Source organism: Oryza brachyantha, chromosome 11, assembly GCF_000231095.2.
Source record: "Oryza brachyantha chromosome 11, ObraRS2, whole genome shotgun sequence".
In the NCBI taxonomy this organism is placed as follows: domain Eukaryota; kingdom Viridiplantae; phylum Streptophyta; class Magnoliopsida; order Poales; family Poaceae; genus Oryza; species Oryza brachyantha.
The window spans coordinates 6823872-6845223 of NC_023173.2; the positions used below are offsets into that span (position 1 = coordinate 6823872).

At 42.7% G+C, this 21352-nt stretch overlaps 2 protein-coding genes across 2 annotated transcripts; one reads left to right on the plus strand and one right to left on the minus strand.

Moving 5' to 3' along the window:
- The first annotated feature begins 12373 nt into the window (after window positions 1-12373).
- LOC102722720 (probable beta-D-xylosidase 7) lies at window positions 12374-17592 on the plus strand. Its single transcript, XM_040528648.1, has 5 exons — window positions 12374-12813; window positions 14912-15196; window positions 15337-15506; window positions 15633-15730; window positions 15944-17592. The coding sequence occupies exons 1-5, from the start codon at window positions 12388-12390 to the stop codon at window positions 17302-17304; spliced, it is 2340 nt and encodes a 779-aa protein (XP_040384582.1). The 5' UTR covers window positions 12374-12387; the 3' UTR covers window positions 17305-17592.
- On the minus strand, window positions 17519-20741 carry LOC102699721 (thioredoxin-like protein 4B). Its single transcript, XM_006662828.3, has 5 exons — window positions 20534-20741; window positions 19973-20130; window positions 19173-19239; window positions 17952-18103; window positions 17519-17853 (listed from the first exon to the last, which is right to left on the minus strand). The coding sequence occupies exons 1-4, from the start codon at window positions 20666-20668 to the stop codon at window positions 18005-18007; spliced, it is 459 nt and encodes a 152-aa protein (XP_006662891.1). The 5' UTR covers window positions 20669-20741; the 3' UTR covers window positions 17519-17853; window positions 17952-18004.
- Between the last annotated feature and the right edge of the window lie 611 nt (window positions 20742-21352).

The window sequence follows — 21352 nt, forward strand, 5'->3', positions numbered from 1 at the left end:
AAATGATGGCTAATAAAAACAATAATTTTCACTTATGTTCAGTTCCAACCCAAAATCAGCAATTTTAATTGTGCCAAGAGATTTTATATAGAGGGAAGACTAGTTTATCTTTCATTAGCAAAATTCTTTTCATGGCGAATTCATTGGAGGAGCCCAAAGTTGCAGGTCAGTCACATCACTGAGAGCACTTACTGCTACTGTTTCCATAGCACTAGGTACTCTCACATATGAATCTATTCTCTACGGTCTGCAATCAAGACGAAAATAATTAAGGTCATGCTGAATGTGGTTTGAAGGTTAGAAAATAAATTGTATGTTGTTGGTTTGAAGAACGATGGTGAGGTTTGAGATTAAGTGTGGGATAATTTTGATGGCCATATTTACGCATATGTATTGTCTTGTTAGGCTAAATCCACATCATTTTTGCTTCTTTGCATGCAGTGTCTCTCGAAATGGACTTATTCTCTTCAAAGGAGCACCTTTCCCTCTAATCTCATCTGGATCTCAAACTCCTTGATCATATTGCTGGTTTAAAATTGTAAAGTTAGATGGCAATGGACCGAACTCTGATGGCTCAAAATTATCGTGCCCTTCTGACGATTCATACAAAACACCCTTAAAGAAATCCAAACCCCTTCATGTGTTCTCTAGGGTCCTAGCAGCTACAAACAAAGCATCGATCACAACCTAGTTTTCTAAGCTTAGGATAACAAACTATTCGTTCAGTCCACTCATGTGAATCTCTATTTCTGTCTTACCTAAAAGTTTCCTTCGCTTCCATTGTCCACCTGACTATAACACAACAATGAGGGATTATGTCAATAAGTAAAAACTTTAGGACAACAAATATATGTGAGCATGGGATGCCTTCACACTCCATCTTTTGACAATGACAATGCAGACTCTTCATTGACTAGCCATCAAAATTAACCCTCAATTCATCCCAAACCTCGTTATCTTCCTTCAAACCAACAACATATAATGCAGAGCTATTCTATGTGTCACATCAATAACTTGAAGTTCATGAATTTTCTTGATTTGGTTCCTAATTTTCTTAAACATAACTGGTGTGAATACACGAGCATCATCTTTCTCTAATGGGTCTGCATCTAATCTAGTAAAAGAAACTGAATGGGAAGCTTTAGCATCCAACTCATCCTATTTCCTATGCATACGTCTCACACATAGTTTTACATGCTCAACTAAGTCCATTAGTGACATGTTTTGATCAAGAATCTTGTGAAAAGGTTACTGGATTTCCTTTTTAAAAAAAAGGTAAATAGATTAATATATACATATCACTAAGTTAAAATTTCGAAATGGCATAGTTGAGAAAAAAGTGAAAGCTCAGTATTGCACCATATTATATGTCCTCGTAAATATCAGAGCAAGCACTGGACCCACCAGCGCTGGTGCTTCTCGTCATTGCTTGACATGGGTCACGTAGGAGCACTATATAAACCAGTCACTAATGATGTGATTAGGCAGTGCGGTACTAATGAACGCCTCAGTGAGTAAATAATAAAGCCATGCATGGGCTTGCAGTTGGGCCGAAATGGCCTAGTGTGTTCGGCCGTCACTCCTCACTTCATCAGCACGGGCCGGTCTGTCACCCACACGGCTCCTCCTATCCTATCGATGTCTTTAACGTCTCATTTCTGTCATTACTTAAAAAAAAGCCTTCGAGGTGTCAGAAAGCAGTCTGAACAAAGGTCGAAGAAGGCTAATAATATTTTTTCTAAATCCGCCACTACTTGTCCGTTGGATTAGGTGAAGAATCAGTGATCGATCCTGCCCTGTACAATATCGATGTGCTTCTCCAAATGATTAGAGACAGAAATAGTGAGGAGGAAAAAACACAAAGCGGCCATCTTTTTACTCCTCCCATTCAACCACCTTTTAGTCTCAAAATCAACACCGAACAATTCACATATTTACCTTTTTAGTATAAACAATGCTGGTTTAGTTCCTCATCTTTTCCCTGGTAGGCTCCCACATCTTCGATGGTACTATCATTATTTTTATTCCTTTTATTGAATTATATTGCTACAAAATTCCTTCTTTATTGCTTTGAGGAGATGTCTGATATGAAAATTAACTACCATAAAAATGATGTGTTGTCTACCGGTCTATCCACTGAGGAAGAGGAGAGAGCTGCTAACATGCTAAATTGCCCAGTGGAGCTTTCCCTTTAAAATACCTTGGACTGCCAATGAGCCCTTTCAAATTAACAGTGTATGGCTTTTCTTTCATTAATCAGAAAATTAAGAGATTAAATACCTAGCAAACTGGCTATTTATATTATAGTGGGAGAGCTATTCTTATTAACTCTTGTATGTTTGTTGTTTCCTCTTATGCAATGGGTCCGTATCTTTTGCCAGAATCCAATCATGCGAATATTGACTCTATTAGAAGTAGGTTTTATTGGGAGGGTATTAGAGATAAAAAGAGATGTCTTATGGTTCGATGTAGGGCTGGGCAAATAGCTCGGCTTGTGAGCTCGGCTCGGCTCGAATCCTAACTGAGCCGAGCCCGAGCCAGCTTGCGAGCGGCTCACGAGCCAAATATGCTCGGTTTGAAGATAGACTTCTAGCTAAAACCAATGAAGCCCATCTCTGGCACATTACGAAACTAGGGTTGTCTATGTGAATTTTGATTGATATTAGAGTCAGGATATTGTCATCATAAATATCGACTTATACTGTAAATCCAAAATAATCTTGAGCGTTCAATAATTTTACAGTTGCTTGACGAATCTTGATATTACATTCTTGAAACATTTGCATCCTAAAATTGCACATCTGTAATTGTTTTGTTCAAGGGCAGATGCTCATTGGACCAGCAACAGCTTTGTTCATGTCTGAAATATCTACCGGGCTTAATCTTCTAGCATATTTCAGATTGTCAAATACATGCTGCTAGCAAAGCTCAAGAGCCGGCTCAAGCCGAACCATGAGCCGAGCCGAGCCTCATGTGTAGCTCGGTTGGAGTACCGAGCCGAGCCAAGCCGAGCCTAGCATTTGGCGAGCTTCCACGAGGCTCGGCTCGGCTCGTTTCCACCCCTAGTTCGATGGTCAAATATTGTTTCCCCAAAGATTTTTAAGGTTTAGGTTTTACATATTCAAGAGCTATGAATATTTCCCTTCTAGCTAAATGGATTTTTAAGTTGGAATCCAATGATAAAAGCTTATGTATGATAGTTCCGAGGAATAAATATATGAGAGATTCAGGTTTTTTTCCAGAATTTCCTAGCATCCCTATCCATGTTTTGGCAAGGGCTACAAAAAATTAAAGATTGGTTTATTAGAGGATCTTGTTGGAAGATATATGTGGGTAACCACATTTGGTTCTGGGGAGTTGTTTGGATTGGAGAAGTCCCCCTAAAAATTTATTTTCCTTATCTTTTGGAGATATGCCAACAACAAATATCTTAGTTTAAGAGGTGAGGGAGAGAGGGATTGAATGTCTAGCTTTTAGAAGATTTTTTTTGTCAAGTAGTGTCGCAACATTGGATTGAGATGTGTGATATAGTTTCCCCCCTCTTTGAGAGAGCCAGAGATGATGGTCGTGATGAATTAGTTTGGGTGATAGTGAATAAACAAATCTTTTCTACTAATTCTATGTATAAAATACTGACTTTTAGAGGAATTGAAGATAAAGAGATACAACTTCTGTGGAGGTCACCCATAACTCTCAAGCTCAAACATTTCCTTTGGCTAGGATGGAAAAATAAAATTCAATCAGGTAGTGAGCAGAAAAAGATGGGCTAGGATGGTTCAGAGAGTTGCCAATTATGTGGAGACTGAAGATGCAAATCACATTTTTTTTTCTCTTGTTCTATTGCAAACTTCACTTGGAATATGTGTAAAGATGCCATGAACTGGAATAGAGTTTTGACTTCTTTTGCTAATTTTATTGAATGTTCTTTCTGGCCTTATCGATCTAATTTCCCAAGAGTTCGTTTTTGTATTTTAGCTGTCAGCTGTTGGCAATTGTAGTCAGTGAGGAATCATATGATTTTCAGATATATATTTCTCAAGTGACCTGTTAACATTATCTTTCGTATAGTTTGCTGTCTTCTGCGGTAGAGAGTTTTGCTAAAAAGTGAAGAGACAACTATTCTGGACAGATGGATTCAAAACCTACAAATCGTGACAAAAGCTTTTCAGAACTCAAAATCTGCATAGGCAGAAGATTTTTGGGGAATCCTATTCACTTTTTCTCCCTGGTGTTATATATCTGTTGTGTTTGTGTTTCTTCCCACCGTTGTTTTCTTGGCTTTCTCCACTTCTGTAGTTGTTGTGGCTAGTTTTGTTTTCCTTTTTAAACCGTGTATATGTGCATGCAAAACCGGTAACCCCGGTATCCCAAATTGTTTTTTGGGCTTTAATGAAAACCGGGGCCGATTGTTATAAAAAAAACAATAGATGGACGACTTTGGAGCTCCGAGGGCAGTGGATAGATGTCCTGGGATGCTGAATTTTTCGTATTGTTATTGGCTGATTTTTCTAAGATAACGGATTAAATTAATCGGGCCTCTACACCTTTGGGGTTCACATATCCAAAATTGTTGGTTGATTTGAGATAAACTTTAATTGATCTGGAAATTGGTTGAAAGAATATACATTTTCAGAGAAGTTCGACTTCAAACATACTCATTTAAATTATCATAAATTAATGAGATGTAAGGGCCATATTTGAAGCTAGGGATCCCATCAATTAATTGGATGATTTTGGGATATTACAACACTGTCCTTGTTTCATTAGATATAACAGGAAAAAAGTGTTGCAGCCCCTAGGGGACAAATAGAAAAGCACATTTATCTATATCTAACAGGATGTGAGCTTAGCTTTACATTCTCGTCTTCTCTTTTAATTTTTTTCGAAGAGGCCTGGCCCATCGGTCTCTTAGTGCTCGAGCATGTTTTTTGGTTCCTTTCTTACTATGTCTCAGATTGATTTTTTTGCTAAAATTAAGCATAAGTAAAAAAAACTTATTAACGATTAACAAATTATCAATACAACTTTTATTTACATGTTCATAGTAATTTAAAAGCAAAGGTTAAAACATAAAATATGATAAAAAAAACTCTTGATTTAAGGTTTAAAATTTAAAATTTATCTTATAAAAATAAGCACAAGTGAAAAGATGAGACTAAGTAGCTATAGGATGTTGGAGTAGTCGCGCATTAAAAGTTTAGTGTGAGTTGCACCAACATAAAAGTGGGGGAGTCTCTCATCTCTTGAGCTATCTTTTGGGACGTGCAAAGTCTTTCTCCCGATTGTACTGACATCTCCCGGTTTTGGACCAATAAATGGTGTCAGAGCTAGGTCGACAATATTGGCTCAGGCAAACTCAGGTGGTGTAGGCCCAAAGCCCAGTGGATCATGGGTGTTTGTGGAAAGGGGAGATTATTGGAATAGTCCCACGTTTAAAGTTTAGGGAGAGTTGTACCAATATAAAGTAGAGGAGTCCGTCATCTTATGGGTTGTAGAAAGGTTTTCTCCTGGTTCGGTCAGCATCTCCCGATTTTGTCCAACATAGAAGGATGCATAAGCCTTCTTTGGGTGTGCCTTGGCGGTTAGCTACCATCTCTCCCACCATTTGTAGACCGAAAAACTATCGGTTTCAAAATGAAGCAATTTTGTAAGGAAAAGATTGGAACTGGCTTTAAATTTTAAGCTGATTTTGATAATATTCCAAAAGATGAATTTTCTGAGTTTTTGTGCGGCGATTTGAAGCATAAATCTCGAAGAATTTCAGGGAGTGGTTTCAAAGAGACCACTGAACTGCAAAATTTGAGTCCCAAGATTTTCATTTAGATGCAGTGCTTTGGATTAAAAACAATAGGGTTACAATGATAATTTAGTTCAGATATTGGCACTATATACTTGATACACACAATGAGCCGAATTTTTGAACTTTGGATTTTATAAATTTACAAAAATATAGGTTTTAACATCTAAAGCTAAAACCAGGGTGTTACAAAATAACACAGCTCTAACTAGGCCCATCAAAACACCAAAACGTCCCTAATTAACTTCACTAAATAACCTAGAAAAAACCACTAATTAATCAAAACTCTACATAAAGTTTCCATCAAGTACACTGTGTATGTTGTTTGGCCTGCCAATGCTATGAGCTTTTCAGAGGTGAGTACAAAGCTCTCCTCACATGCAGCTATCGTTTTGCAGGACAGGGGACTTGTGAGTATGTTGTGACAGCAGACAGCCAACCATATCTGCATCTGAAACCAAACACAAAAAAACCGGTATATTTCAACCAAGTCGGAGATTAGCACAGAGAATCGAATGCCACACACAAGATTACAAAAACCGGTCTCCCTTCACATGTGTACCTAAGTACAATTATGCTGGAGGAAAAGGGCGAAAAGAGACGGCATGCAGCAAAGCAGTCCATGGCAGAAGGGGAAAAGTTTAGATATGACTTCTAGGATTAAAAAAATAATAAATTGAACTCTAAATAAATAGTATAAGTATAGTCACAGTCACGGTTACATTTGCTATTTTTGTTATGGATTGTAGAAGTCATATTTGTACTTGCATGTTTGTATGGTGATATATCTTATATTAATTTGAAAGTCATATTTAAACTTATTTTATATTAATCTATCTTCATAATTTTTTTTTAATTTTTTTAATAATTATTTGGATAGCATGTAATAGGTGAGAGGGCATTTCCTCGAAGGTTTGAAATCCACGCAGAAGTTGTGTATGTGAACCTAGCTAGCTGCCCACAGGCCTAATATTGGGCGTGCATGCATATCTGTGTCCAGTCTCTTGTACTTTAGCTGATCACGGTTTTTGCAACACGGTTCCTGATGCAAAATTAGTAAATTAATCCGATGCCTAATTAATATTGTCAAGCCGTTTGTATCTGTTGCCTTTCAATGTCATCAAGTCAAAGAGGAGCTCACATGCGACTGATGATAACGAGTGTGTGTTTCCATGTGGATGGAATCATGCACAGTTTGTGTGTTGAGGGAGGTGAGATAGGATGTCTGGACTCATGTGTGCGTGAGACATGTTTGTTTTTTTAATCCTGATCAATTTTATTGTGTGACCCTGTAGCCAACACTACAAGTAATTACTACTACTGCACCATATCAGGTCCCAAAAGTAAAAACCAATGAACGTACAAATCGCTTCTGCTTATAAGCACAAGCTAAATTTTAACTTATAAATCTTAAATTTAAAATTAATTTTAAGGGTTCTCTTATCGAAGTTTATTTTCCAGCCTTAGTTTTTAAATAGCTAAGAATATATATATATAAATTTTATATATAAATTATTTTTTCTTTGTAAATACGTCATTTGGCACCCTCCTATAGCTCAGCATGTGTATACAACTTTCTCACCGTCACCCGATTCTTAAGTGTATATATCATGATGCCGTTTTCGTTTTATCAACTTTTCTGTGACACGAGTACACGACTTCATTTACTTTCATAGGACCACTATGTTTAATCAACTACTCTTTTTGTTTTTTCTTTTACACCATTGATTTTTAATCTAAATTTCACCATCATTTTATTCAAATTTTTTATATAAATATACAAAATTATATTGGGACAGCACTAAAAGCTATATATCCTAGCATGTACTCTAACAGTAGTACGGTATATAAGAAAGTACTGTTCAAAAGAGATTTATTGAAGAAATTTGTCACGTACGCATGAATGTTTAAACAAATATATAACAATAAAAAGTATAAGTGAATATGAATAAGTTAGCTTTTTTCGTCCTCTCCTCATTTCTCACCTGGTTATCTTCAAACAACATATTTGTCCTATAACATTTTTTCTACCGGTTATAATGAATATGGCATCTACTAAAGCCTATATTGAATAGGGACATTTAAATAACAATATGAAGAACTATCTTCGTAGTTACAACTTATAACCTCAAATAGAGGTTTCCATACTTGTTCTTGTATTCGCTTACATTCACATTTATCATTGATGTGGATCAAATGTCACAAATTCCCTTTCGCACAGGGCCACTAATGGGCACGCGTTGTGCTTCCCACATAGGCATTAGTGCAAAACAATAAGAAGGGCCACATGCAGTGTATTGTGAGAGTAGCACCAAGTCTCAGTCTTAGATGTAGACAAACCTACTTTTTTTTCTCCTCCTCGGTTTCGTTAAACAGAACTCGAACAACTTCAAGGTTTCGAACACAACAAATCGAGCAAAAGCATCCACAATGGCAGTGGCTTGCCTTCAGTAAGTTCCATCTGTCATTCCAACAGTGAACTTTCTCCTTTCTCTCTTTGGCAAACTCCAAATATATCTCATCTCCAATCCCCCGTCTCCTTTGCCACCACTACTCCATCATGCAACCAGTTGGCTTCGTTGTCACCAGTGTGTCACACATCATCGGCCTGCTCACTTTCCCCACCTTCTCCATCTCCTCATCCACAAGCCAACCAACGATGAGGTGCCTCTACATCATCGTCTTCCCTATATCCAATGTCATTGTGTTCCAACACCGCCCTACCTGCCAGCAATGGCCTTGCCTACTACCGATGACTTCGTGACTCTGGTGGTGCCAACCCCCCCCCCCCTATCCCCCCACTCACCGCTTGTCCATGTGTATCCTCTACCACCAATCCTAAGCTGTGGAATCTCTCTAAAAGTCTAGGAAGTCCCTCCGCTTTCTCTACCCCCGACCCTCAAAGCTCCACCCCTAACCATAATGCATGACTTGTGACGTGGTTAAAACACATTCGCTCACCCATTAGACATGAGCCTTCACACACTAGGATTTACCTTCGCCACATCGCGACATCCATTATCACTGTCCTCATACACATTTTCCGGTCCATCTTAATATGGTTCTCCATGTGCACAACAAGATGAGGTGATCTCCTATTATTCACGGCCATCTTTTCACTTATGGTTATGCTTATAAGCCAAAATTTGAATTTTTAACCCTAAAATTTAGACTTGATTTTAGGGGTTTTTTTATCGAAGTTCACTACTACAGGAATAATTTTTCTGGACATCGGCCCCTTTTATTTCCAGGCGGGCCATAAGTGGCGCCGCCTAGAAAAATCGGTAGACCAACATCGGAAGATGCATTTTCCCGTGCGGGTGTCGTAACCAACCGCACAGGATAATCCCATTTTCCCGTGCGGTCGACTTAACCCAACCGCATGGCATAATCTTTATCCCGTGCGGTTGGGTTAAGACGACCGCACGGGAAAATGATTATCCTGTGCGGTTGGGTTACAACGCCCGCACGGGAAAATGCATCTTCCCGTGCGGTCGTTTTAAGACGCCTGCACGCGATGATGCGCGCCTATATAAATTCCCGCCCGATCGCCACCTTTCCTTCTCGTCCTCATCGTCGCCGCCTCCTCTCCTCCTCGCCCTCACTACGGTCGACGCCTAGATCCGTCATCGTGACTTCTCCTCTATCCCAAGCCGCCTCTCCTCCTCCCCCTCGCCGACAGCATCGATGATGTCGCCAGCCTCCACCACAAAGTCGCCGCCGATCTCCGCCACCAAGAAGTCGCTGACCTCCTTCCCCTCGACGTCGGGCTCCATGACGCCTCTTCCCCCATGCCTCCACCATGTCGCCACCACTGGCCTCCTCCATGACTGCTGCCAGCGTCCATGACGCAGCCGCCGCCGATCAACTCCACCAAGAAGCCACCGGCCTCCTCCCCATCGGCGTCGGGTTCCACGACGTCGCCGGCCTCCTCTCCCAAACTACCGGCCTCTCCCTCCCCAAGCCGTCGACCTCCTCCCCCTCAGCGCCGCCAGCCACCAAGCCGCTACTGCACCGATTGCATCGACCTATTTGATATGTGTGCAAATTGTGAAATGTGCTATTTGATATCTGGACAAATTGTGAGGTGTGGTATTTAGAAATGTCCATCTTTTGATGTGTGAGATGTTAATTTTTCCAAATTATGAGAGTTGCTATATGCGAAAATTGTGACATATGAAACTTGGGACTTAGGGTGATATGTGAAATGGCTAGCATGTGTTAGGTTGAACGCATGGGATAGCACATGCTAGCCAAATGGGATAATCCATTATCCCGTGCGGTCGAGTTAAGATGGCCGCACGGGATAATCGATTATCCACGTGCGGTTCCATTATGTCGACCCCACGGGATAATGGATTATCCCAAGTGGTTGGGCTCACCGCACAAGAAAATATTGATTTTCGTAGACCCTTGGGTGCAAACCAGTGGGACCTCTGCACGGGAAAATGTATTTTGATTGCACGGAAAAATTCAATCTCTAGTAGTGGTTTGTTTTTTAGTCTTGGTTTTAGATTACTAAAAGCACATATATAAAAGTTTTTATTAACAAAATATTTTTTATTTGTAAATATGCCCAAACATTCACCCCCTATGCCTCTCTCAAACAGACTCCATGTTGTCAGCCTCCTATCATCTTATGGATCGCGTGATCCCACTGCCGTTATTACGATCATCATATTATCGACATCGTTGCTTCATTTGATCTCTCATAATTGCAAGCCATGCACCATCTCGATCTCCCTTCGACAGTTCGACTGGAAGAAGCAAATGCATGCTATGGAAGGGACTATTTTGGATATTTTATGGAGAAACTTGCAGGATCAATGGAGTGCCTCGGATGGACATGGACAGAGATATGATGGCATATGGAGTGAAGATGTGATGACGTCTAAGGATTTAATGTATCCGATCGACCATGGACATATATAAAACTTTAGCAGAGTCAATCTCAAACCAAATTACTACTCCCTTCGTTTTATAAAGTAAGTTGTTTCACTTTTTTACTTATAATGTTTGACCATTTGTTTTATTTAAAAAATTATGAAAATATCATTTATTTTGCTTGTGACTTACTTTATTATTAAAAGACTTTAAACACGACTTGTCATTTTTTATATTTGTACTAAATTTTTTAATAAGACAAATGATCAAATATTGTAACAAAAAAGTCAAATATCTTACATTATAAAACAGAGGTAAGAAGCGCTCTTAGCTAGCACCAAAAATCGAATACCATTGATGCGCGCTCAATGTGTGCCTTTTTCTATTCATAAGTTCAGTGTGCATGTATATATGTGTATATCAACTGTAGGTAGAGAAAAGGATTAATACCTTCTTATAAAAAAATAGCTTTAGTATATTGTGTTTCGTGAATTTTTTTTTATACTCCCTACGTTAAAAATATAAGGAAAATTAGGTTTTGTTAGGATAAGACTATGACTAATGATAAACCTATTAGGATAAAAATTTTATGACATTAGATTGATGTTATTAGATTTGTCTTAAAAAATGGGTAAAATATTCGGTAATAAAACCTTTATCACCAAAATTTGTCAAATATAACTATAATATGATTATAGTCTAATTACAATGTAATAATTATACATGTGAGTAGGTTGGTAAGTGGAATGTAAATAAAAAAAACTGGCATATAGCTGAGTGGAGAGGGGCGCGTACCTGAAACCCAGGTCGTTCGATTCATGTCAAAAGTTATTTAGATATTCCCTTAAAAATACATCTTATAATTATGGTTTTGAATGAAACAATAAGATACTAATAGAGTTTTTTCTAAGAAAACATAATATGTCTTATATTTTTTTTAACGGAGGAGTATATGATATATACTCTTACATCTTAATTATTTTTGAGTAATTGGTAAATGAGATAACTAGTGGGTCCATACTTCATTTACTCACGTTAAATAACAGTAAATCACATGAGCCTCATGCATCCTCCTATCAAGTCAAGAATGTTATTATTGTCTCCAAAAACGTCCACACTTTTTACTTGTGCCACTATATGACACACTCAAGGAAACTGGTCAGACGAAAATTAAGCAGCACATGCATGCATGCATGCAGCCTAATTATTTCGATCAGGCACTAAATCTTCTTCACAACAGATCATTTCCAATTTGCAGCTTGATTCATCATATCTTCCCATCCATTAAGCCAGATAGGTGTGTCTAGCTTGCTAGCTAGTTAGGCATCGAACAGGTATTAGACGACTTAATTGCAAAGCAAAAGCAACGGGTGGCACTAGTTTAATCCATGCAATTAACGTGTCCAAAGTCGTAGTAATTAACACTCACCAAGAAACGGAAACAACGCCCAGCACGCAAGCTTGCGTTAGTTACCTTAATCTCGAATATTTCCATCGAAAATTCGAAATCCTAGCTCAAACGAAAAGAACATTCCATGCATGCGTTCAGATTAATTTATAATTTATTACAAGCACATCTCATCTTCTACGCAGTGGCCGTGCTGGCCACGTGGCGCGCTCCCATTGGCCGGCGTGGCCTATTTAGGCCGGCCGGCGGGTGTGTCCGAACGTACGTACACGGATCGAACACCTTCGCCGCGGCGGCCATGGCAGCGATATTCTCGCACTGCCACGGCGGCGCCGGCATGGTGATGGTGGTGGTGGTGGTGGTGATGGTGGTAGGGGTGGCCGGGGACCCGCCGTTCTCGTGCGGGCCGGCGTCGCCGGCGGGCGAGCGGGCGTACGCGTTCTGCGACGCGGCGCTGCCGGCGGCGGAGCGCGCGGCAGACCTGGTGGCGAGGATGACGCCCGCGGAGAAGGTGGCGCAGCTCGGGGACCAGGCGGCCGGCGTGCCGCGGCTGGGCGTGCCGGCGTACAAGTGGTGGTCGGAGGCGCTCCACGGGCTGGCCACCTCCGGCAGGGGGCTCCACTTCGACGTCCCGGGCTCCGCCGCGCGCGCCGCCACCAGCTTCCCGCAGGTGCTCCTCACCGCCGCCGCCTTCGACGACGACCTCTGGTTCCGCATCGGCAAGGTACGTCCGTCCGTTACTGTGTCTACTACACACACGTTTCATCCGCACTGCGACGGCGTGGCGGCCGGCGGCGGCGCCGCCGCAGAGCTTTCCCGCCGGCCATGCACGACGCATGAGCATTTCTTTGGGTTTTTTGTTTGTTGTTCGTTGAGATGGGTAGGTTTTGTGATCCGTGACAAAAAGGACAAAGTGCGAGCGGTTATGTGAACAGTAGAAATCTGAGATATGGGATCTGCCAACAGTAATGGTAAACGAGTACTAATTAATTCCTTTTTAAACACATTACAAACGCACTGTACAACCACTTGATACATGTTTTTTTTTTTTGACGTGACACTTGATACATGTTCGAACGACAGATAAGGACTAATGCACCATTTGATAGTGACGGTTAAGGCGAAAACTTGCCTTGTTTATTGACTGCTAACCGATATGTTTTTTAAATATTTATATATTTTTTATTAATTTATTTTTGAAGTCCGCAATAACTAATACCTAATTAACTAATCACTACGAGGCACGTATGTGTAGAAAATATACCTAGGATTTGTGTGCACCTAAAGTTCCACCGCCACACTCAGAAGTATTTTTCTCTCGTATATAATTTTCTTGCGACTGAGTCATGTACTTTAGAAGATGTTAGAAATTACTGCTCAGACAACTTAAACTTGTGAATACCTGCAAGTCAACCTCTACGACAATGTGCCAAGCTAGACACCAAAATTCTGCGTGTCACGTTTAGAGGTTTGGTGGACATGCACTTAGAAGAGAAATAAGGAATTCGTCGCTTATTGGAATGTATGGTTATGTTTGCCAAACGTTTACAGTCATAAATTTTGACTATTGCTAACATTTACATTGCGCACTCAAGCATGGCGCAATTCTTATTTATTTTCGTGATAAAAAAAATAACAGACATCAGTTCTTACAATAAATATATATATATATATATATAGAAAACGGGGCTTAATTAACTTATCCAGAATATACCATTACCACTACTATTATTCCCATGCCAAAAACCTTGGGACAAAACGGCTGGGTCGCCTAGAAAATTGAAAGGTAGCTAGTGTAAAGCGGCCACAACACACGTGAATATGTGCGGTTAGTGCCAAAGACAAGCAGCAGAATGTTTCTGTGAGAAAAAGAGCCGACCCTTTTCTTTTTCGTTTTGGGACGTCGCATGTGACCGCTGCATGCATCCATATGAGCGTGTATGTAGATCAAGACCTTTGCAACTGTACCTACCACCTACTAACCTTTTTGTTTGAGTCTTGTGTTCTCCGTGGGTATAGAGTATAGACAAAGGATTTTAGGAGATGGACTATTTTCCTGTGATTTTTTTTTATTTGGAAGGAGCCCTTAATTCTTTTGATTCTTTCCTAGGATCGTGCACAGTAACTTATTTTTGGGTGTAATATTAATTAGTGGATATTACCCAATGTGTCAACACATGGTAACCAGTGGTCCAAGGGGTAATAGCAGGACTAGTTGCATTTCTCCGTCCTTAATTACCTCCTGATATCTCTTGGAGCAACGCAAAATCACCCTTGAACAATATATTCGCAAAATTTAGGAGGTTAAGACAGGAAAAAGGAGGGGACAGTGGAAAAAACCATGCACAGGAACAAAAGTATTTGTTTTTAAAGAACATTCGCACAGTTGAAATTCCATCAAACAAAACTGGTATGCTGTTTCTTTTTCAATTTGCGATTAAAGCCATCTCAGCTTTTACACAAACCAGTACCCTAAAGCCTCACGTTCTCGCCATACTGGCACCTTAAATTATTCCACAAAACTTTTCATTCCACTTCCATCGCTTCATCGATCAGATGCAGGCAAAAAAAAAAAGTAAAACAGCTAGCGCTTCATCATCAGCTTCACTAATGCTTTCGGCATTCTCTTTTTGCAAAATGGCCATGTGGTCACCAATCGTGTGTTGTAAGCATGCATCCTTGCATCCATCCCCCTTATCAGCTCATACAATCACTCACTCACTCACTCACCAGATTTGCATTTTGCCTGCCACGTGAAACGCACATATTTTTGGCCGAAACAACCATCATCACAAGCATGGCACGTCTGTGACCGCGTGCAGGCCATCGGCACGGAGGCGAGGGCGCTGTACAACCTGGGGCAGGCGGAGGGGCTGACCATCTGGTCCCCCAACGTCAACATCTTCAGGGACCCACGGTGGGGCCGCGGCCAGGAGACCCCCGGCGAGGACCCCACCACGGCGAGCAAGTACGCCGTCGCCTTCGTCCGGGGCCTGCAGGGGAACTCGCCGGCGACGGCGCTGCAGACCTCCGCCTGCTGCAAGCACGTCACGGCGTACGACCTCGAGGACTGGAACGGCGTCCAACGCTACAACTTCAACGCCAAGGTGGTACTGGTATCTCAATGATATGTGGAGCCAATATGACTCAATAATATGTAGATCAGGATAGCATATCTCTAATTTTGTAAAATTATAATTGCATCCTTGCAATTTTCCTTTTTTCCTTTTTTTTTCGGTTTGGATAGGTGACGGCCCAGGATCTGGAGGACACGTACAACCCACCGTTCAAGAGCTGCGTGGTGGACGCGAAGGCGACCTGCATCATGTGCGCCTATACGGGCATCAATGGCGTCCCGGCCTGCGCCAACTCCGACCTCCTCACCAAGACCGTCAGGGGAGACTGGGGCCTCGACGGGTACGTACGTGACAGTGTTGCTTCCTTCACATGCCATGCGATCGTCCGATGATCTGGGTCATCACGAGCTTCGCTGATGCGTCTTGCGTTTCCTTTTTGTTTCTTGTGGCTGCTTGCACCACGCAGGTACATCGCCTCCGACTGCGACGCGGTCGCCATTATGCGTGACGCGCAGCGCTACACGCCGACGCCGGAGGACGCCGTCGCCGTCGCCCTCAAGGCCGGTTCGTGTCCGTGAAACAATCGATTCTCCATTAGCATTTGCATTTACCATAAGGAGACAGAAGATTAACCAGTGAAAGCTGGAGTGCTGGACTAGTTTTTAACTAAACAGAATAGAACAGAGGAACAGTACAGGGCTTGGATTGTTTGGAGAAACGACATGGGACAGATTTGAGGTGGTTTTTATTTTTTAAGTGATTTTGGGAATATTTCAGGACTGGACATGAACTGCGGCACCTACGTGCAGCAGCACGCCACGGCGGCGATCCAGCAGGGGAAGCTGACGGAGGAGGACATCGACAAGGCGCTCAAGAACCTCTTCGCCATCCGGATGCGGCTCGGCCACTTCGACGGCGACCCCAGGAGCAACGGCGCGTACGGCGGGCTGGGTGCCGCCGACATTTGCACGCCGGAGCACAGGAGCCTCGCGCTGGAGGCAGCCATGGACGGCATCGTCCTGCTCAAGAACGACGCCGGCATCCTCCCGCTCGACCGAACGGCGGTGGCCTCGGCAGCCGTCATCGGGCCCAACGCCAACGACGGCCTGGCGCTCATCGGCAACTACTTCGGCCCGCCGTGCGAATCGACGACGCCGCTCAGCGGCATACAGGGGTACCTCAAGAACGTGAGGTTCCTCGCAGGGTGCAACTCGGCCGCCTGCGACGTCGTGGCCACGGAGGAGGCCGCCGCGCTGGCGAGCTCCTCAGATTATGTCTTCCTGTTCATGGGGCTCAGCCAGAAGCAGGAGAGCGAAGGGCGCGACAGGACGAGCCTGCTGCTCCCCGGGGAGCAGCAGAGCCTCATCGCCGCCGTGGCCGACGCCGCCAAGCGCCCCGTCATCCTGGTGCTCCTCACCGGCGGCCCCGTCGACGTCACGTTCGCGCAGACGAACCCCAAGATCGGCGCCATCCTGTGGGCCGGTTACCCGGGGCAAGCCGGAGGCCTCGCCGTCGCCAGGGTGCTGTTCGGCGACCACAACCCCAGCGGGAGGCTGCCGGTGACATGGTACCCGGAGGAGTTCACCAAGGTTCCCATGACGGACATGCGGATGCGTGCTGACCCGGCCACCGGCTACCCTGGCCGGAGCTATCGCTTCTACCAGGGCAAGACCGTCTACAAGTTCGGCTATGGCCTCAGCTACTCCAGCTACTCTCGCCGGCTTGTCTCCGCCGGTAAGCCAGCAGAGTCCTACACCAGCCTACTTGCTAACCTGAGGACAACTACATCATCAGAAGGTGATGAGAGTTACCATATCGAAGAGATCGGCACCGATGGCTGTGAGCAGCTCAAGTTCCCGGCGGTTGTGGAGGTGCAGAACCATGGCCCCATGGACGGCAAGCACTCGGTGCTCATGTACCTCCGGTGGCCAACAGCGAAGGGCGGCCGGCCCACGACCCAGCTGATTGGGTTCAGGAGCCAGCTTCTCAAGGTAGGGGAGAAGACCAACATCAGGTTTGACATCAGTCCATGTGAGCACTTCAGCAGGGTAAGGCAGGACGGCAAGAAGGTAATTGACAGAGGGTCTCATTACCTCATGGTAGACAAGGATGAGTTGGAGATTAGATTTGAGTCCTGAGTTTTAGATGGAGGGGAAGAATTACAGGTGGTGCATACGGTGCAATTCTTTCACTGTATAATTTATTTGTTCCAGTGGTTATGATTCAGTTGCCTTGGAAACTGAGGTTTCTAGGCTCCAGGAAATGTGTTTGGCACCTTTTCAGGTATAGCTCACACTATTCCGGAGAAGAAAAGTTCTTCCAGTATCTTTGAAATGGATATTGGATTATTGATTTACCACTTCACAATTAACCAACAACTATATTTTATACCCTTCTCTGTACTAAGCAAGCGTGCAATGCAAACTACATGCAAAATGCTTTTTCTAACTTGTGTTAATTACTAAAAATTTATTATGCACCACCATGTCAGGCAGGCACTTCTCTTGATCAATTCAGTTTGCCTCCTATGCAGCGCAGTAGATAACAAAAGCTACCGTGCCTCGTACATATCAACACAGCATGTGATATCCTACTGTGTAAATAAAGGTTTTTCAGACAAACCAATTGGAGAGACGAGACCTTCACAAACTCATCTTTCTGAACATATCTTCATATAGCTCTGTCATCTGTCGCATATAAGTGCAAACAAATAAGCCCAAAAGTAGTTCACGAAGGTGGTTGTTTATGCTTATAGATACGTGCAGCATGTTTTTGCTTTTCTTACCATGACCAAGACATTATTTATGCATACATGCATGTGATATGCACTTCCCTCGCTCAGACATCCTTGAAAAGTAGCTGGAATCTGGGTATTCTCTCTGGTGGAAGCGGGCAAGAAACTATCAGTTTGCCTTTCATCGCACCCCTAAATATTGCCTGCCATCAGAGATATCAGAGGGCCAGAAGACAACTACTATTTTAACATGTTCTTCATGAATCAATAAACTGTTTTAACCAGAGTTGACCATCATTAATGCCAATCATCATAATAGCCCAGTGGCAATGAATTGACTAAGCTGGATTAGGTGGAAAGGAATGCCACAGATGACGATAAATTCCACATGACAGCAGTGTTAAAGTTGATTATAAGAACAAGAAAATCGTATAAGGATTATAAGAACAAGAAAATCGTACCAAAAGATGCAGTACAGTGAGACAAATATTCCTCAGGCATCAAAACAGAACAGTGCAGAATAGGATCTCACATGATACATCAGATCTGAAGGATCTAAACATTGTAGTTTTCATAAAACAGAAGGGAACGCTGGACCACTTGTCAAAATTGCTTTTCTGACAGAAACCAATCCATACCATTGCCAAATTGTTTACTACGGCACATCATGACCTTCATGGTGACGACAGGTACAAACAAGAGCATATGTCTAACTGCTTTTGCTTGTACCTCAGGCCTTGTGGGCTGCTATAAATAAAAATATTCTACAAGCAACCAAAGGAACATGTTTGTCAATATTATCTTGGGCTGCTACTCAAAAAGGTGATAAAGGGGACATCCTGGAATAGTAGGTGCTGAGGTAATCCAAAAGGCAGTCAAGGATAATTTGGCCTCCCAGAATAACCACAAATTGATTCCCCTAGAGTGAACCATATGAGTTTTCTTTCACCTTCTAGATGTTCATATTGTGTTCTGATTTTGGTATTCTATGAATCATTGTGAAGATAAAGATAATAGTATCACAGCCACAACTGTTTGATTTTCCATGAGAAACAGCTATTAGTTTATTGGCCTCATTGATATGCCATCATCTTATTTCTAGCCTAACCTGGGTTGAGGTGAGAAAACATGACAAGGGCACAAGATCAAAGGCCAGATGTTTACAACATTGGCCTATTGATGAAGAAAAATGTTGTTCTTAAATCTTAATCCCATGAAAAGATTGTGTAAATCAAGGAAATGTAGAAAGTACAAGACTACTGGCCCACTCACCTCAACTACATCAATGAAATCTTGTTTGCTGCTGAAAGAGCCAATCCATTTTGTGTGATCAGGTGTCCTGTGCATACACATTAAAATAAGTTTGGCATATTTTTGATGCAGCTATAGTACGCCCTAAAACAACTAATAAGAAACTGCAATGAGAAAAATATCTTTGTTGGTGCATATCACTTCATACCAAAGAAATCAACACTCTTTACAAAAACCAAAAGAAATAACTCAGGAACTGAATTTGTTCTGGGTTGCAGCCATTAATACATTATTTTTACTTGATTTCATAACATTTCATTTCATATGGTTCGTTAATATAAAAGTTAGAAAAATAGTGTACTTCCTGAAGTTGGCACTCAATAAGGAAGCAGAAGAAATCATCAAAACTCATCACTCAGTAGCTCTCAATTGTTCAGCAAGCATTATTCTAACTTTATAAAGAAATGCATGTTCAGGGTGACCTTTAGGTTCACATAATTCACATATTCATATTATTTAATAAGTTTGTCCATAGTTACTCCAGATGCTAAAACTTTCAACTTATGTTTATAGACTTGAGCATAAACTAGCTTTTCAACCTTTCTTCATATGATTTATCGATGACATGTGAAAACCATGTAACTGCAGCGATACTATAATGTAGTATATAAATGACTCATAAGAACTATGTCCATGGTGGGCTACTAGAATTTAAGAGATAAGACTTGAACGATGGTAAGGAACTCGAGCAAGTGTAAAATAAAGGCCATATTCAAATAACACTATACCACTAAAGTAAATGCAAAAGAACAATCGCATACCCTGAATCCATCTTCATGTGTTGGGCATTGAAGAAAAAAAGGGTAGCTGGAACCAACGTGATATCAAAATAGTCAATGTAAACTTGCATCTCCTCGGAGTCCATATCGACCAATGCTACTGTGGCGAACTTGGATATGTCCCAGGAAGATTTAGCGAGCTGTTAAAAACAAAAAGGAAGAACAGTGCGAGATAAAAAATCGGCACGCAGAGCCTACAAAACGAATTAACAGGATAACAAATTGGCACACACAAAAATTGAATGAAAAGCTCGATAACAAATCCACACACCCTATCCCATAGTATACTATCATTTTCCTCTCCATTCATATGCTTTCAATTCGTTGTTCCATCAATAGTTGTAACTAACAGAATAGGTCCCCGCAATTAAGGGGAAAAAAGCATGCATATATGTAGCTAGGTTTAGCGGCCTCCTCCCACAAGTAAATACTGTTCGAGCAAATCCTCCAGGTTCTAAGCAGAGGCAGTGAGGAACCGATCCCCCAATACCAAAAGCAGCAAGCGAATCGCATCGACAGGAACCAGGAACAGGAGGAGCTCACGATGTCGTCGAGGTGGAGGCAGGCGGCGTCGGCGGCGCGGCCGAAGCGGAGGACGAGGACCTTGTCGAGCGTGTCGCGGATGGCGGCGTCCACCTCCCGCTTCCGCCGCAGCGTAGGCAGCAGCACCGACCCCATCCTCCCCTCCTCGGCCTCCTCCTCGCCGGAATAGAATGGCAAGTGGCGTCGGCGCGGCGGCGAACCCCGCAACTGCAAGCGGCCGGCGGGGGTCGGGCTCCCAAGAAATGAGGATATGGGCCGGTTACGTGGGCTCCGGAAAAGCCCACCTGTGCTGGGCCTGGGCCTTTCATTTCTACTACTGGTTTACAGTCGACAAGAATAATTATTTTTAATTCAGGCCAACTACATCATAAATTATGAACTAGATGATACCAATTGGTACTATCTGATATCATGTGGTATCAATTGATATCATTGGCGCCACGCTGTGAGATAGCACGAAGAGCGCGATGGAGTGTGACAAAGCAAGCAAAGGGGATAGAGCCAATGGAGATCAGCGGCAACGAAGCCCCCCTAGCCCAGGTGAGCCTGGGACAAGCGGCGAAGTCTGCGAAGGGGGAAACAACGGCGCAGAGGGGAAGCGCTGGCAGCATGGAGGCGTGGGGCAGCGGAGGCTGCGCCGGTGGCGAAGGAGCATGTGGCGCTAGCGCCGAAGAGGAAACCCTCGGAGAAGAACGGTCGCTGCGCCGGTGGCGAAGGAGCATGTGGCGCTAGCGCCGGAGAGGAAGCCCTCGGAGAAGAACAAAACCGTTCTGGTTAGACAGAACCCTATTTAGTAGAGTTTCTGTTTTTAATTTGTGT